General features: G+C 53.4%; 2 protein-coding genes across 11 annotated transcripts in view; one reads left to right on the forward strand and one right to left on the reverse strand.

The window, feature by feature from the left end:
- LOC122371165 (organic cation transporter protein-like) overlaps nt 1–16,949 on the reverse strand; it is a 71,938-nt gene that overhangs the window by 20,802 nt on the left and 34,187 nt on the right. The window lies entirely within an intron of this gene.
- On the forward strand, nt 888–15,961 carry LOC122371164. 10 transcript variants are annotated; one of them, XR_006254671.1, is made up of 5 exons: nt 888–1,472; nt 6,811–7,702; nt 8,943–9,109; nt 13,831–13,969; nt 14,348–15,961. XR_006254671.1 is itself a non-coding variant. In XM_043347298.1 (3 exons), exons 1-2 carry the CDS (start codon nt 11,178–11,180, stop codon nt 13,963–13,965), a joined length of 2,481 nt encoding a protein of 826 aa, XP_043203233.1. In that variant the 5' UTR covers nt 10,087–11,177; the 3' UTR covers nt 13,966–13,969; nt 14,348–15,961. The 10 variants fall into 10 exon arrangements, 1 of the variants encoding a protein (XP_043203233.1); XR_006254678.1 differs by lacking the exon at nt 888–1,472 and adding an exon at nt 1,491–1,508; XR_006254672.1 differs by lacking the exon at nt 888–1,472 and adding an exon at nt 1,516–1,636.

Raw genomic sequence — 16,949 nt, forward strand, 5'->3', positions numbered from 1 at the left:
GACGTGTGTTTTCGGCATTTAGATGTGCACGAATTTGAAAGATCTCCGTAGCGGTGGTGAGGGTAGGTTCTAAGGCTGCGTGAGTGAACATGGATTTCTCCAGCTGTCCGCTGTTTTTGAGCACGAGGATGTTTTTTCCAAGATGGCGGCGAGGTACATGTTGTATCAGAGCCGGGTGGGGTATGTTGTAACATGTATGTATGTATGTATGCATGGGTCAGGGTATGTTGCTTTTGATCGCGAAAGCTAAGCCCTGGCTCGCGTTTGTAGGTAGCTAGTCAATACTCGTTCCATTTCGGCACAATGTGTTGGCTTCTTTGCTCTTTACGGGCCACTTTTGCGTCGTCTGTTGATGTTTCGTTCGTTTCGATGTTTCGTTCGGATTGACCCATGGTTTGGTCTAATAAAAGTGAAGCCTTTGAGCATATACATGGTATTAACCCCATTTAATGTTGTTGTTATGTTCAAAACCAGTAGCAAGCACACTCCCTGAAACGTGAAATAGTGATACAAATTACCGCACCATGTGATACAACTCACCCAAGCCATGGGGCAAGTTGTATCAAAAACATTGTTCTATTCGGCAGACCGTAGAAGAAAAACTGGTAGAGGTAGAGGAAAAGTTACTTCGCACAAAAAAAGCAGAAGAATCAAGGAAGGAGATAGTATGGAAATAATGAGTTTATCACGGATAGTTACGAGGTTATGGGTCTCTGAGTAAAAACTGATACAACCCACCCCACTCTCCCCTATTTTTGCATTTGCTTCTGGGTGGGCAAATCGACGCCACTGGGTGGGCAATTGTGGCGACTGGGTGGGCATTTGCCCACCCAGTGGGTATGTTAGAGGAGGCCCTGATTTGGCGTCAAATTCGTATTCGCGTGGAAAAAAATGATAAAAACTATCAGCGGACCCCTAGGAATCTCTTGCAAATTGGTCCACTGATACAATAAAATCTTCTGATTACGATGTTGATTATAAATAAGCGCGGCACGACCTACGAACGGAGTCATAAGAGGTCAAAGGTCACGCACCGTTGCCCATTATCAAAAATACATTGTATGCGGACCCCTAGGAATTTTTTGAAACTCATTTCTACTATATATTTTCATCTTCTGATCACAATGGTGTTAATATCTAGGCGCGGCACGCCCTACGAGCTGAGATATGACATTACCAAATTATGCGTGGTTGCCTTTTACAAAATAAAATTTATGTGCGGACCCCTAGGAATCTATTGAAATTTATCCCAGCGATAGATTAAAATCTCCTGATCACGATGGTGATAAAATCTAAGCGCGGCAAGCCTAAAAAACTGAGAAATCAAAGATCAAAAATAAGAATCAAATGATTGGCTTTATGACGCATGGCAGACCAAATTGGCGCAAACAATATTTCTGTGTGAATATCGTGGTGTGATATTGTGCTGGTTTTAATCGAATAATCGAAGGTCTATTTGCTCAAATAATCTGGTAAGCACATGTCTGATGATGTGCTGATGCTCACCTGTTAGACTCTCCTGTTTCATATCCTCCTTCCATCAGATCGAGAAGTAAGGAAACGGTGAATGACAGAGAGTTGCGCCAAGTATTCCACAGCTAGATGCAAGTTGGATTCGCATGGCAGAGTTGCAATAGTGAGTCTGCTATAAGGTAGTCGGTAGAAATGGCAAGTATTTACTTGAGACACTGCTCATAGTCTGTCTCACCTTGTCAACTCACCTTGTCGGGTTCCATCCACTACAACAGTCAGTACAGAATTCAAATTGGCTCACAGGATGGTTGAGGATGGGAGGTACCCTGCATCACAAGGCGCGCCAGTTATGCATATGCTGTACAGTACACCATTGCAGTCTTGCCATACATTGAACTGGAATGTTGTGCCACCATTGAGGAGTACATGGTTTGAAACATCATTTTTTCACAGGAGATTATCACAACAATATAACAATTTACTTAGGTACATCTAAACATATTCAACAAGTTTGTCCGGAATGGCATCTGTTAGGCCTCGTTTGAAAGACTGCAGATCTGGAGCAGTGACAACATCAGCAGGAAGACTTCCAGAGGTTAACAAGTCGGTAAATGTGGAGAATTAGTACGGTCTGCTGTTCGAAGATAAAATTTGCACTTCCTTACATTATTTGACATCCGGAATCCAAAAATGATACTCACATGTGGCGGAAATAACCTAAAAAACCTAACCTAACCCAACCAAATGTGAAGAGTAAGTGTTTTATGAGATGGCGTGACACTAATCAGATTGAATTAACTACCGTAAAACGGGGTGTTAAGGGACAGTTTCGAGGTGTTTTGTTATATAACTCAAGAAGGGTTGGAGATAGAAGCATCAAATTGTCAGCGTTTTATGTGGAATTTGGTGCTTTACATGCCTGCCACATTAAAGTTTTTAAGATTTATACCTGCATATTATTTTTTATTATTTTTCATCACTGTCCCTTAGCACCCCAATGTGGGGTGTTAAGGGACACCTATATTATTCCAAGAAATGGTCATCAAATGCCCACAATTGGGGTGTGGAAGGGCACACAATTTATTTATTGAAATGTTTTGCATATTCTGTCACAAAACAAGTCAGGTTCATTCACCACTAATGACCTTTTTAGCCAATTACGTGTAATGCAGTTTACGTTTGTGGAAAATGTGCTAATTATACAGTAAACAGAACCAAAAAGTAATCTTCTGTCATCAATTAAAACCCATGTTGAAGCTAGTCACTTGTCATTATGTTGCCCTCTTTGTTTTAGCCTTTTTATGATGACATCACATTTACCTACATCAGTCTCCATTGACCCATCATTGTAAAAGAGAGTGTTGAGATGTTTTGTTACATAACTTAAGATGTGTTAGAGATAAAAGCATGAACTTGCCAGCATTTTATGTGGAATTTGGTGTTTTCCATGCCTACTGAAAGAAAACTTAATTAAATTATATTTAGATATTATTTTCTATTTTTTCTTCCCTGTCCCTTAGCACCCCACATCCACCTCAAAATATGCATGTATCCGGAACAGAGGAAGAGCATGATGAATGAATGGGTGGATTTGCACAAGCTTTTCAGGAAACATGTGCAATACATGTGACAATACACCTATGCATTCATTTTCCCTGTACACCCACCAGTTTATGTGGTACACACAGAGTTTTGGAGATGTTTCAATTTTGTGAAAATGTAGCATGATTTTCAAATCCATTTTTGAACCAAATCACTTGCATGAAAAACCATACCATTTTGTCCTATGGTCAAGAGCAAAACAGTGTCAACTACCACACTGAAGTTTTTATTGAACCTTCTCAAATTAGGAAGTTAATATGACTCAAAGTTTTTCCCATGCAACTGTCCCTTAACACCCCACTGTCCCTTAACACCCCATTTTACGGTACAATGAAAACGTTAGGTGACGTTGGCCTCTCCGACAGATAATAGATTGTGGTTCAGAATGTTACGTTGACTCGTGACAACAGCAAGGACGATCTACACACTTTGCGGTGCCGTACAAATGACTTCTGTGCAAAGGGTATCACTGTATAACCTCTTATAACTTCTGGTATTTCTGATAGCATTGCCCTAGCTTGAGTATCTGTGTGTTTAAAATGTCATTATGTATTTTGAAGGAAGATAAATTATGTTCTAGGTACCTACCTCTCTTTTTATGACAAGGCTGAGGATGTGTTGAGAGCAGAAAACAACAATTGTCACTTGCCACTGCTGGTGTGGAGCACAGTCATGTGAGACACATGACTTACAGGCACTACAAAGCTATGCACTGCACCCCAGACACTTCTATGTGAGCACCTATGACACACAGCACATACTGGACAGCTGGGTTCAAGGTTACCACATCAGCTTACAGCTGGCTAAGGAACAGACCACTAATGTGACTGACTTTTAATGGTCATGTCACCACAAGGATAATTAGTCTACATACAAAGCCTCTCCCAAGTCTGAGACAAAAGGTGCTGAGAGGCCCCACACCATCTCAGTGTGCATCCCACAACACCTCTGAAGTCTAGTGAGGCCACCTTACATCGGTGAGATTTCGTGACCTGTCAGCGTGCCTCTTCTCGAGATGGTGGAGGGTCTGGTGATTTCACCAGACAGGTGAACCATCATCTCCAGAGGGGACAGGTGATTGCTGAGAGGACAGCAGAGGTCAGACGTCCCCTCTCATGACGGTGGACTGTCTGGTGACCTGACCTGTGAGCCCTGCTGACACCTCAGTAGTCATACGTCCCCTCCGGTAACAGTGGTCTGTCTGGTGACCTGACCTGTGACCCCTGCTGACATTTCAGTAGTCACACGTCCCCTCCGGTGACAGTGGTCTGTCTGGTGACCTGACCTGTGACCCCTGATGACACCTCAGTAGTCATACGCCCCCTGCGGTGATGGTGGACGGTCTGGTGACATGACCTGTGACCCCTGCTGACACCTCAGTAGTCATACGTCCCCTCCGGTGACAGTGGTCTGTTTGGTGACCTGACCTGTGACCCTGCTGACACCTCAGTAGTCTCCGGTGACGGTGGACGGTATGGTAATCTGACCTGTGACCCATGATGACCTCGCAGTAGTCACACGTCCCCTCCGGTGACGGTGGTCTGTCTGGTGACCTGACCTGTGACCCCTGCTGACATCTCAGTAGTCACATGTCCCCTCCGGTGACAGTGGTCTGTCTGGTGACCTGACCTGTGACCCCTGATGACATCTCAGTGGTCATACGTCCCCTCCGGTGACGGTTGACGGTCTGGTGACCTGACCTGTGACCCCTGCTGACACCTCAGTAGTCATACGTCCCCTCCGGTAACAGTGGTCTGTCTGGTGACCTGACCTGTGACCCTGCTGACACCTCAGTAGTCATACGTCCCCTCCGGTGACAGTGGTCTGTCTGGTGACCTGACCTGTGACCCTGCTGACACCTCAGTAGTCATACGTCCCCTCCGGTGACAGTGGACTGTCTGGTGACCTGACCTGTGACCCTGCTGACACCTCAGTAGTCATACGTCCCCTCCGGTGACAGTGGTCTGTTTGGTGACCTGACCTGTGACCCCTCCTGACACCTCAGTAGTCATACGTCCCCTCCGGTGACAGTGGTCTGTCTGGTGACCTGACCTGTGACCCCTGCTGACACCTCAGTAGTCATACGTCCCCTCTGGTGACAGTGGTCTGTCTGGTGACCTGACCTGTGACCCTGCTGACACCTCAGTAGTCTCCGGTGACGGTGGACGGTATGGTAATCTGACCTGTGACCCATGATGACCTCGCAGTAGTCACACGTCCCCTCCGGTGACGGTGGTCTGTCTGGTGACCTGACCTGTGACCCCTGCTGACATCTCAGTAGTCACATGTCCCCTCCGGTGACAGTGGTCTGTCTGGTGACCTGACCTGTGACCCTGCTGACACCTCAGTAGTCTCCGGTGACGGTGAACGGTCTGGTGATCTGACCTGTGACCCCTGCTGACACCTCAGTAGTCATACGTCCCCTCCGGTAACAGTGGTCTGTCTGGTGACCTGACCTGTGACCCTGCTGACACCTCAGTAGTCATACGTCCCCTCCGGTGACAGTGGTCTGTCTGGTGACCTGACCTGTGACCCTGCTGACACCTCAGTAGTCATACGTCCCCTCCGGTGACAGTGGACTGTCTGGTGACCTGACCTGTGACCCTGCTGACACCTCAGTAGTCATACGTCCCCTCCGGTGACAGTGGTCTGTCTGGTGACCTGACCTGTGACCCCTGCTGACACCTCAGTAGTCTCCGGTGACGGTGAACGGTCTGGTGACCTGACCTGTGACCCCTGCTGACACCTCAGTAGTCTCCGGTGACGGTGGACGGTCTGGTGACCTGACCTGTGACCCCTGCTGACACCTCAGTAGTCATACGTCCCCTCCGGTGACAGTGGTCTGTCTGGTGACCTGACCTGTGACCCCTGCTGACACCTCAGTAGTCATACGTCCCCTCCGGTGACAGTGGACTGTCTGGTGACCTGACCTGTGACCCTGCTGACACCTCAGTAGTCTCCGGTGACGGTGAACGGTCTGGTGACCTGACCTGTGACCCCTGCTGACACCTCAGTAGTCTCCGGTGACGGTGGACGGTCTGGTGACCTGACCTGTGACCCCTGCTGACACCTCAGTAGTCATACGTCCCCTCCGGTGACAGTGGTCTGTCTGGTGACCTGACCTGTGACCCCTGCTGACACCTCAGTAGTCATACGTCCCCTCCGGTGACAGTGGACTGTCTGGTGACCTGACCTGTGACCCTGCTGACACCTCAGTAGTCTCCGGTGACGGTGAACGGTCTGGTGATCTGACCTGTGACCCCTGCTGACACCTCAGTAGTCATACGTCCCCTCCGGTGACAGTGGTCTGTCTGGTGACCTGACCTGTGACCCCTGCTGACATCTCAGTAGTCATACGTCCCCTCCGGTGACAGTGGTCTTTCTGGTGACCTGACCTGTGACCCTGCTGACACCTCAGTAGTCTCCGGTGACGGTGGACGGTCTGGTGATCTGGCCTGTGACCCCTGCTGACATCTCAGTAGTCACACGTCCCCTCCGGTGACAGTGGTCTGTCTGGTGACCTGACCTGTGACCCCTGATGACACCTCAGTAGTCATACGTCCCCTCCGGTGATGGTGGACGGTCTGGTGACATGACCTGTGATGTGACCCCTGCTGACACCTCAGTAGTCATACGTCCCCTCCGGTGACAGTGGACTGTCTGGTGACATATACGAGTAGCTTGGAGTATCCCGATATGTGTAGCTCTGAAAACTGACGGCTTTCTCTTTCTCAGGTGCGGCTGATAGACGGCATGCTGCTTCCCGGGTGATCGGGCGCCTCTCCGGAGTCCGGCTGCGTGGTCGTACTTAGTCGACCTACCTCGTTGGCCACCGATGCACCTCCTGTCGGGAATTACACATTGTCGGGGCGATGTCGTGGTCTGCCGGTGAAGAGGCGCCGCCGCCGCCGCCGCCGCCGCTGGCCGTGGCGTCCTCGTCCTCAAACGGCGGCACCGCCGTACCGGCGGACATCCCCGACTGCGTGCTGTCTGAGCTGTGGGCGGCACACTGGACGGCGTCGGCTCGCCGCTGATCGACATCTACACGGAGACGGACTGCTCGTCCCAGGTGTCTGATGAGGAGGCGTCTGCAGGCGGCGGCGTCGCCTTCACGGAGCTAATCGAGGTGATTGAGGATGGTGACTGCGGCGCCGTCTCCGGGACCGGCAGACTCATCTGGGTTGTGGAGAATGACGTGACGAAGGCTGGTGAGTTGAAGACGAGCCGCTCATCACCGCCACAACGGGCTGCGGAAGTGAATTGCACCCGGTCTGCCGCAGCGCCGAGCAATCTCGTCAGCCAGCGAGGCCGCGCGAAGGAGATATCTGGCCCTCCGAGATCGCCGGTGACGCCGAAGAGACGCACCCCGGACGTCGAATCAGCCTGTGACCGCAAGTCTGTGCCGCGATCAGTGAACGCTGACGTGGTAGCTCCGGTGCAGGCCTGCGCCGGAGCTACCGCGACTGTCGAGCCGCCGCCTTGCGCTGACGGCACTGGCACGGTGTCGGGACGGGTGTGCGGTGTGTCAGCCGGCGGGGACGGTTCGGAGACCGAGCTGCGTGTGCCGACTGACCGGACGGGCCTTCCAGCGCTGACGCCGGAACAGCGGCGCCGCATAAGCTACCAGGTATGTACCGACTGTCTTACGTTGTTATGGTGTCTTCTGTATTTATTTATATTGGTGAATTTGCATTACTGCTTCGTAAACGGACCTGTAAACCCTGCAGCCTATCGTAAAACAATGTTTGCAAGGAACAGCTAATTGTGTTAAACATGATGTTTTTACACAAAGCTCTCGGGCCTAAAGGAATGAATAAACTGTTTTCCGGCCGTTGCCGCCGCCCTCATTATAACCTCACCTTACAATGCTGTATGTCGTCATAACATGGTCATAAGTGCCAAACAAACAGAAACACAAAAGTGCTCAAGCTGTCAAAGTTAAGCCACCCATTTTGCATATACTTGTGTGATTGATAAAGCAACAGATCATGTCCGTCTGTCCTTCATTTCTTCTCCCTGTCTCTTCTCCCTGTCCACTGCCTCTCTCTCTCTCTCTCTCTCTCTCTCTCTCTCTCTCTCTCTCTCTCTCTCTCTCTCTCTCTCTCTCTCTCTCTCTCTCTCTCTCTCCTCTCTCTCTCTCTCTCTCTCTCTCTCTCTCTCTCTCTCTCTCTCTCTCTCTCTCTCTCTCTCTCTCTCTCTCTCTCTCTCTCTCTCTCTCTCTCTCTCTCCTCTCTCTCTCTCTCTCTCTCTCTCTCTCTCTCTCTCTCTCTCTCTCTCTCTCCTCTCTCTCTCTCTCTCTCTCTCTCTCTCTCTCTCTCTCTCTCTCTCTCTCTCTCTCTCTCTCTCTCTCTCTCTCTCTCTCTCTCTCTCTCTCTCTCTCTCTCTCTCTCTCCTCTCTCTCTCTCTCTCCTCTCTCTCTCTCTCTCTCTCTCTCTCTCTCTCTCTCTCCTCTCTCTCTCTCTCTCTCTCTCTCTCTCTCTCTCTCTCTCTCTCCTCTCTCTCTCTCTCCTCTCTCTCTCTCTCTCTCTCTCTCTCTCTCTCTCTCTCTCTCTCTCTCTCTCTCTCTCTCTCTCTCTCTCTCTCTCTCTCCTCTCTCTCTCTCTCTCTCTCTCTCTCTCTCTCTCTCTCTCTCTCTCTCTCTCTCTCTCTCTCTCTCTCTCTCTCTCTCTCTCTCTCTCTCTCTCTCTCTCTCTCTCTCTCTCTCTCTCTCTCTCTCTCTCTCTCTCTCTCTCTCTCTCTCTCTCTCTCTCTCTCTCTCTCTCTCTCTCTCTCTCTCTCTCTCTCTCTCTCTCTCTCTCTCTCTCTCTCGATCCCTGTGTAATTATATAATTCACTTTGTAAATGAATGAAACACAATCTTTTCCCAGGGCATTTGGGAGGCAACAAGACAAGGACTGTCACCAAGGCTGAAGTCGTTCTGGGTGCGTGTCCTGGAGAGACGCGATGGGAAGCCGAAGAACGCCAAACAGCGAGCGGCTTTGTCCCGGAAAGCCGACGCACTGCGCCGAGATTTTGCCAGAGGACATTTAGGAAGGTGTGTATTCTGACTCGATTGCACATACCGTGGGTAAAGCACCGATAATATGCAATGTATAAACCCAGGTCATGACGTTTATTTAAAAACACGTGCAAGTAAAAGGGAGAAGAAGAAAAACATCAGAATGACAACACGGATTATGACTGTCGGGGGACACACTGAGGGCAGATGACGCTGCCTTGTAGGCTAGCGCAAGGAAAAGAGTAAGAGGTGTTAATGTTGTTAGAGGAGAGAATGCTAGTGTTTCAGTATTAGGCTAGCGACCTGAACAGCGCTACCAGACCAGGGGTGCTCCAAAAGCAGACCGGCTCCCGAGCCGCAGGTACGCGTACAGGGGAACGCCTCCACAAGGGCGGGAAATGCCTACTCTTGGCCATCCGCAGGCCCAAGCAGCAGCGACAGTGCGTCTCCCGCCGCCATTAATCAGCTGCAGTACCGACCAGGTCCGCGCATGTACTTGGCGAATATTAGTATTGGATTTTTTGCGCTTTCGTTCCCCACAACTGACTGGCACAAATAAGAAATGGCACATGTTACCAAGTGGCCATGTACCCTATGCCATCATGCAAAGCTTTAAATATGTCCTTGGCTCCTTGTGCTAATTTTGTTGCAACATTGTTCTATATTGTATGGTTTCTCCATCTTCATTCTGATTATATGGCTTGTTGTTCTCGATTATAGTGCGATATGTTTAACTTCTAATGAATTAAGATATGATAAACACTGGCAAAGGTCAGAACAAGCTTTGATGATGTTGACACAAGAGCATAAAACACACACGAAGTCCACAACCATCAGTAATGCGAAAGTAATCAGTGTCCTAACTCCTGGTGCTCACCTATTGCAAAAAATAAGAATACAATTATGAAGATATCGACGCATTTTAACCCCATCCCGGTTCTATAAACCGGACAAGTTGGAAGCGAGGCTGGCGAGCCACGCCGAGCCTCGCGGGCCGCCGACCATGAACTGTTTTTGTTTGTTTTTTTTTTGCTTTTTATCGGAAAAAATGCGGTAGAGATAGAATACCCACAGTTTTGCATAGTAAACAGTCGGTGGGACATTATAGGCTGGCGCGCCACAAACCACTTCTAGAGCCAGAACCCCCATATATGTCCGCCGTTTAATCGTCAGAAAACGTGACGTGGTTTGAAAGGGTGGAGATGTTGTCCGACCTCTGTTGCTCTCCTTTGACCATGGCCTAAAACCGAATCATTTTCCTTCTCCTAGGCATGTGCTGGAGCTCATCAGTGCACTTCCGCATCCTGTTCCTACCGGACCTCGGCCCCATACCGATACGACATGTCACCATCAGGCGACGACAGAGGCGGACCCCGGGTGTCCCGCGACGCCAGTGCCGGACCAGCGAGAGGCGGACCCCGGGTGTCCTGCGACGCCAGTGCCGAACCAGCGAGAGGCGGACCCCGGGTGTCCTGCGACGGCAGTGCCAGACCAGCGAGAGGCGGACCCCGGGTGTCCTGCGACGGCAGTGCCAGACCAGCGAGAGGCGGACCCCGGGTGTCCTGCGACGCCAGTGCCGGACCAGCGAGAGGCGGACCCCGGGTGTCCTGCGACGGCAGTGCCGGACCAGCGAGAGGCGGACCCCGGGTGTCCTGCGACGGCAGTGCCGGACCAGCGAGAGGCGGGGCCGTCGACTTTCACGTTTCAGCTCGATGAAAAGGAGGTCAAACAGGTATTTGTCGGACGTAATCTGAAGAAAGATTGGCCCTCAACGCTGGCGACGGCGTTCTGCCGAAGCACTCCCGGGCCGAAATGCGTACTGGCCGTCCGTCGACGGCGAATCAAGAAGCTGTGGTCGCGTAAGAGGGGTGCTGCGTTTTTCACCTGCTTCGCCACATGTCGCTTCCCCTCGTGCAGTTCGTACTCTTTCTCAATTCAACATACGCCGTCGGTAGGGGAACCGCTGACTGTGCGCTGCACGACGTACGGCACGCCGAGCACGGCGCATCAGCTGCAGCACGCCCACCGGTACCTCAGCGGAGAGCGGCGACGGGAGACTGCTGAGCGCGTGGAAGATCGCGGAGCGTACCGTGTGTCGCAAGATATGCTGATGCAGGCACCGGACTGCGAGCTCGCGGACGGAAATATCACCGAGGCGCCACCTCGCCACATCCTGCGCCAAGCGGCACACGAGCGTCGGGTGGCCGAGCGCCACTCGACGAACTGGACTGAAGACCTGGCGGCGACGATGGCTATATCACGAGCCGAGGATCTGACTAGTAAAGTCGTGAAGGGTGGCATCCATCTCATCGGGAGGGCACCGGTCGTGGTACACCTCTACAGGGAGCACTTCTTCCGGCGATACCATCTGGCTCCGAGGACGCTCCACCTCGATGCCACGGGCTCTGTCACCCGCCAAGTCGGCGAGAAACGGCCATATTTGTACGCGCTCATCGCCGAGAGCCCTGACACCGACAGGAGTTTTCCGCTAGCCCACCTGCTGGCGGAAAGCCACAATGTGCCCACTATCGCGCATTTCCTGGCACAGGTGGCCCATGGATACAAACTCGTGACCAGGGTCCCTCTCACGCCTCCAAGGGTGGTCACGGACTTCAGTTGGGCGCTTATACACGCTGTGTCGGAGGCGATCGTCAAGACCACAACCGAAGCGTACCTCGAGGCCTGCTGGCAAAGCCTCACAGACCCTACGAAGCAGCCCAAGACTCTCGTAAGTCTCTGCGGTGCCCACCTGTTGCACAGTTTCGCGCACACCCTGAAGAGCAAAGGAGTGGCTGCAGAGGCAAGACCTGGCTTCATGTGGCTCTTCGCCAGCATGCAGCAGGCCACCTCGCTGCAAACTCTAGACACAACGTACAAGCGACTCTGTGTCCTGGCCCTGTCGAGGAGCAAGTGCGCCGTGGAGCTGCCGGAAGTCACGCGCGTAGACTATGGAACAGACGACCGCCAAGAAACCGAGGCGCCGCTGGAGGCAGCCGAAGACGCGCCAGCCCGGAGGACCTACCGCGCGCGGACCGCGTTCGGGCGTCACTTCGAGGACATCACTAACGGAGTCAAGTGCAGCCTGCAGACGGACGGGGAAGCCAGCGATGTCCCCAACAAGTACTTCTGCCCTGGCCTGGTAGAGTACTTGCTGGGGGCTGTCATGCCGCTCACTCCACTTTGGAGTCAAGTGATCTCGGCTGCCGTGGTGACCAACGCGGCAGTCGAGTCACACTTCAAGGTCGTCAAAAAACAGATGCTGCAGGGACGCACTCGACTGCAGCCAGGCGACTTTGTGCGAGTCCTGCTGAAGGACACGGCTGCCCGCATGAAGGCGGCTTTGATCCCGAGCCGGCCTGTCCTCAGGGGCCGGAAAAGGAAGGCAGCAGAAGGGCTGTTTCATCCTGAAACCCAGGAGGAATGCTGGGCCAAGCGCCGCACGAGTGACAAGCCCACGTGGTATGCTCGTACTAAGCCACCGCTGGACTTGGCCCCCGAGACGGCCCCTGCCCAAGCGACGAAACCGGCCCCCAAGACGGCCCCAGCCCCGGCGACCAAATCGGTCCCTGAGCGAGCACCGTCAGCCGCCACCGCAGCAGAGCGTGGACCGTCAGTCACGGTCCCTGAGCGAGCACCGTCAGCCGCCACCGCAGCAGAGCGTGGACCGTCAGCCACGGTCCCTGAGCGAGCACCGTCAGCCGCCACCGCAGCAGAGCGTGGACCGTCAGTCACGGTCCCTGAGCGAGCACCGTCAGCCGCCACCGCAGCAGAGCGTGGACCGTCAGCCACGGTCCCTGAGCGAGCACCGTCAGCCGCCACCGCAGCAGAGCGTGGACCGTCAGCCACGGTCCCTGAGCGAGCCAGCGGACGAGCGCCGTCAGCCGCCACCGCAGGGCGTCCCAAAGGACGGGCGCCGTCAGCCGCCACCTCAGGGCGTCCCAAAGGACGGCCGCTGCGAACAGGACAACCACCGAAGCGCAGACCCTGGCTGACCGCGGAGGACATCGATCTGTTCTGCGAGTCCATATCATCTCCGCAGGTGCTGGCACTGTCGGTGTACTGGTATGGTGCTCTCAGGACACCCTGTCGACGCTGCACCACAGAATCGATGAGGCAGTTCGCCACAGCGAACACGTGGTTGTTGCCACTGAATATTGGCAATCACTGGGTCCTCTTCGTAGTGGATTGGCGCCGTCAAGTGGTGCTGTTCTTCGACTCCATGGGCTGTTGGCCATCCGGAGCCTACACAGAGGCAGTGCAGCTCCTCATGGAGGCGACGCAGCCCCATCTCAAGTGGACCAGCTGGCGCCTGGTGGTGCCCGAGACTCCGCAGCAGACGGACACGTGGAGCTGCGGCTACAGAGTTTGCTGGCTGGCACTCGCGGCGGCCACTGGCAGCACTACGCCGTACTCTTCTGATGCTGAAGAAAACGTGCTCGCTCGGATACAGGTGCAAATTCAAATTGACCGTCCCATTTCAGACGCGAGTGTACTAATCGCAAACTTTCAAAGCGTATGTCCTTTATGAGACCTTTTAGAGTGTCGTTTATATATAAACTGCATAAACTTCCTTTAATAGTTTTCGTCATTTCACCTAGTATCATTTGTGTCATTGTACAGCTGTCATCTATTCTGTTCTCAGTAGCCAGGGGATAACCAGGTTGGCTGGTGCCAAAAGACAGATTTCGAGGGCTCCCGACTCAATTTAGTTATCTTAAGTGTTTCCCTATGTTGAGCTGAGTTTTTCTTTGTTACAGAAGGCGACAAAGCTTGCCAACGCGCCATCAGCCTGTCGGTGTGCGGAAGCGCAGGTTGTCGGTGTGCGGCCGCAGTCACTCAGACGACTGAGAGTGGCAACACCGGCCAACCTCTACCTGGCTGCTCTCCGCTGATACGGTACGTTTTCATTGGTTGTAATACAATTATACCAACACTTGGAGAACATTTAAAACGGTACCGACAACGAAGTTTTACATACACTGATGCTGATATTCTGCCCCCTGTCCGTCGACTCGGTACCCGGAGCTGTTTTCCTTCAGTCCGATATAGACACCTGGTGTCAGCTGTTGCTTTCGACGTGATCCGTTTCAAGATTGTCTTTGACTTATAGACAGAGCTTCCTTGTCATGGAAAAGTAATAAGTTAATTTCCATTTTGTCGCCTGCTTTCCGTACTACCTGCTTCCATCTACTACTACCTTGTATGATCTTAGCGGAATGCCGACCCACTGCTATCTCTCTGTATGTTCGTGACGCCGCTTCCGTGTTCCGGCAGCTGGATCGGAGCGTCGCCGCCGCCGTCCGACTGGTGGCATCGCGCCAGAGCTGCACCGACGCAGTGCTGGCCCTGCTGCTCGACACGGCCGCGCTGCTGCGAAGTCGACTCATTGGCCGGATCCACTGTGTGCCTGCTGATGCTCACCCGCCGGCAGCCGGCGGTCACGGCCTGGTGGCGGCACGGCGGCGCCGACCTGACTCAGTGTCACCAGGGCAGATAGTGTTTTGGACCACCTGATCAATGACGAGTGTGGGCGGACATATCGCTTGTGCCGCGGTATTGAGCGCCTAGAGTTGGTGCGAGAAGAGCTGGTCAGTATGTGTATGTGCTGATATCAAGTGCCGGTGGTGGCTGTTATTGGAGAACCAGCTGGCCAGCTGCAGTGTCTCTGAACGCGCCGCTGAATGCCGCCGAGTCGGCTGCATAGCTTATATCTATCAGCTGCATACGGTGGACTGCTGACTGTTGTCCACAAGGTACCGCCGTCTTTCGGTTGGCTGTTCGTCACAAACGCGGTAATTTTCGTGACGAATGCCGACGCGGCGCGTGTTTCTCATATCGAGTAACTTCTCACAGTGTGAAGTGAATATCGTCGGCTTATTGTAGACTGCTCATGTACGAGTTTGATCTGTGGTGGGGATGACGGACTGTTGGCTCTTATAATCACCGAGAGCGTTCCGCCGGCTTGCGCGCGTGGATCTCACCGCGCCTGGAGACGCTGCGGCCGATGCTGATGCGCGGCTGTCTGGTGATAACCAAGCGCGGCTAGATGATCTGCGAACTGCTTTCTACGCACGAGACGGTGCTACTCGAGCTGGACGCCAGCGCCGGCGCCGGCACTCATCTGCTAGAGCGTATAAACTTAACAGCGTGTCCGTGGGCAAGTTGTTCGAGCGCTCGGTGACCTGAATTTGGAGGAGCGGGAGTCTACCCTGGCGCTCCCGAACTACCGGCTCACCAAGAAGCCGCACCTGGCCGTGGTGGCGCACATTTTCGCAACGTTCGGCTACTCGTCTCAGCTGAGCTGGACCGGCGCAGGCTCTCCGATGTGGCACTGATGTCGCACTGTGAGCTGAGCTTGGGTGCCTGGAGTCGTTCGGTGGAGCACGACCCGGGCCTGCGTGCTGTACTGCTAGAGAGGCCGCGGGTCGCTGGACTCTATGTGATGAATGTGTGTGAGCGCGTTCCGCGGCTGCCTTCGGCAGCGATGCGCTGACTCGCTGCCGTCACTGACTCGCTCAGCACCCAGCTGAGCTCGCTGATACTCATGCTCTCAGGACTGTTCGCCTCTAAGACGTTGCGCGTGCAATCACCATGCAGCGATGGTAGCTGATGTGTCCGCTTGAGTAGGACAAAGTGATGCACTTGAACATACTCGTTCTGTTCTCTGCTATGTTCTGTTCACGTTCTGTTGGTGCGCGGTACCGGCCGTGCCGACTGCACCGCGTGCCAAGACGGCGTGTCGCGTCGCGGACGTGGCGTTTCTACTGCGGCTTGCAGTCTTGCGGATTGAGGTGGACAAGTCTGACGTTAAAGCTGATCTCGGGCGCTGGAGGTCGTGAGCATTAATGGCATGCCCTGCAAATGATAAATAAATATTGTTTTCCTTTCGCTTGCGTTTGGCTCTTATCAGCCCATATTCTCGCTGGAGACTGTGTCCAGTCCGGCGACCTCAAATGACTGATGACTTACAGGCCAGGTCGCGTGAGGTCATAAGACGCGTGAGGTCATCAGGGGTCACGGGTCATGTCACCAGACCGTCAACCGTCACCGGAGGGGACGTATGACTACTGAGATGTCAGCAGGGGTCACAGGTCATGTTACCAGGCAGACCACTGTCACCGGAGGGGACGTATGACTACTGAGATGTCAGCAGGGGTCACAGGTCAGGTCACCAGACAGACCACTGTCACCGGAGGGGACGTGTGACTACTGATGTGTCATCAGGGGTCACAGGTCAGGTCACCAGACAGACCACTGTCACCGGAGGGGACGTGTGACTACTGAGATGTCAGCAGGAGTCAGGCCAGATCACCAGACCGTTCACCGTCACCGGAGACTACTGAGGTGTCAGCAGGGGTCACAGGTCAGGTCACCAGACCGTCCACCATCACCGGAGGGGACGTATGACTACTGAGGTGTCAGCAGGGGTCACAGGTCAGGTCACCAGACCGACCACTGTCACCGGAGGGGACGTATGACTACTGAGGTGTCAGCAGGGTCACAGGTCAGGTCACCAGACAGACCACTGTTACCGGAGGGGACGTGTGACTACTGCGAGGTCATCATGGGTCACAGGTCAGATCGCCAGACCGTCCACCGTCACCGGAGACTACTGAGGTGTCAGCAGGGTCACAGGTCAGGTCACCAGACAGACCACTGTCACCGGAGGGGACGTATGACTACTGAGATGTCAGCAGGGGTCATAGGTCATGTCACCAGACAGACCACTGTCACCGGAGGGGATGTTTGACTACTGAGATGTCAGCAGGGGTCACCAGACAGACCACTGTCACCGGAGGGGACGTATGACTACTGAGATGTCAGCAGGGGTCACAGGTCATGTCACCAGACCGTCCACCATCACCGGAGGGGACGT

Source organism: Amphibalanus amphitrite, unplaced genomic scaffold (genome assembly GCF_019059575.1).
Source record: "Amphibalanus amphitrite isolate SeventyFive unplaced genomic scaffold, NRLGWU_Aamphi_draft 001212F_arrow, whole genome shotgun sequence".
NCBI lineage: Eukaryota > Metazoa > Arthropoda > Thecostraca > Balanomorpha > Balanidae > Amphibalanus > Amphibalanus amphitrite.

Excerpts from the sequence above, each read along its gene's own strand:
- LOC122371164 (XM_043347298.1), top strand. The coding sequence starts at position 11,178 with ATGCTGATGCAGGCACCGGACTGCGAGCTCGCGGACGGAAATATCACC. Across the intron at positions 13,524-13,830 it reads ACGTGCTCGCTCGGATACAG|AAGGCGACAAAGCTTGCCAA; the intron begins GTGCAAATTCAA and ends TCTTTGTTACAG.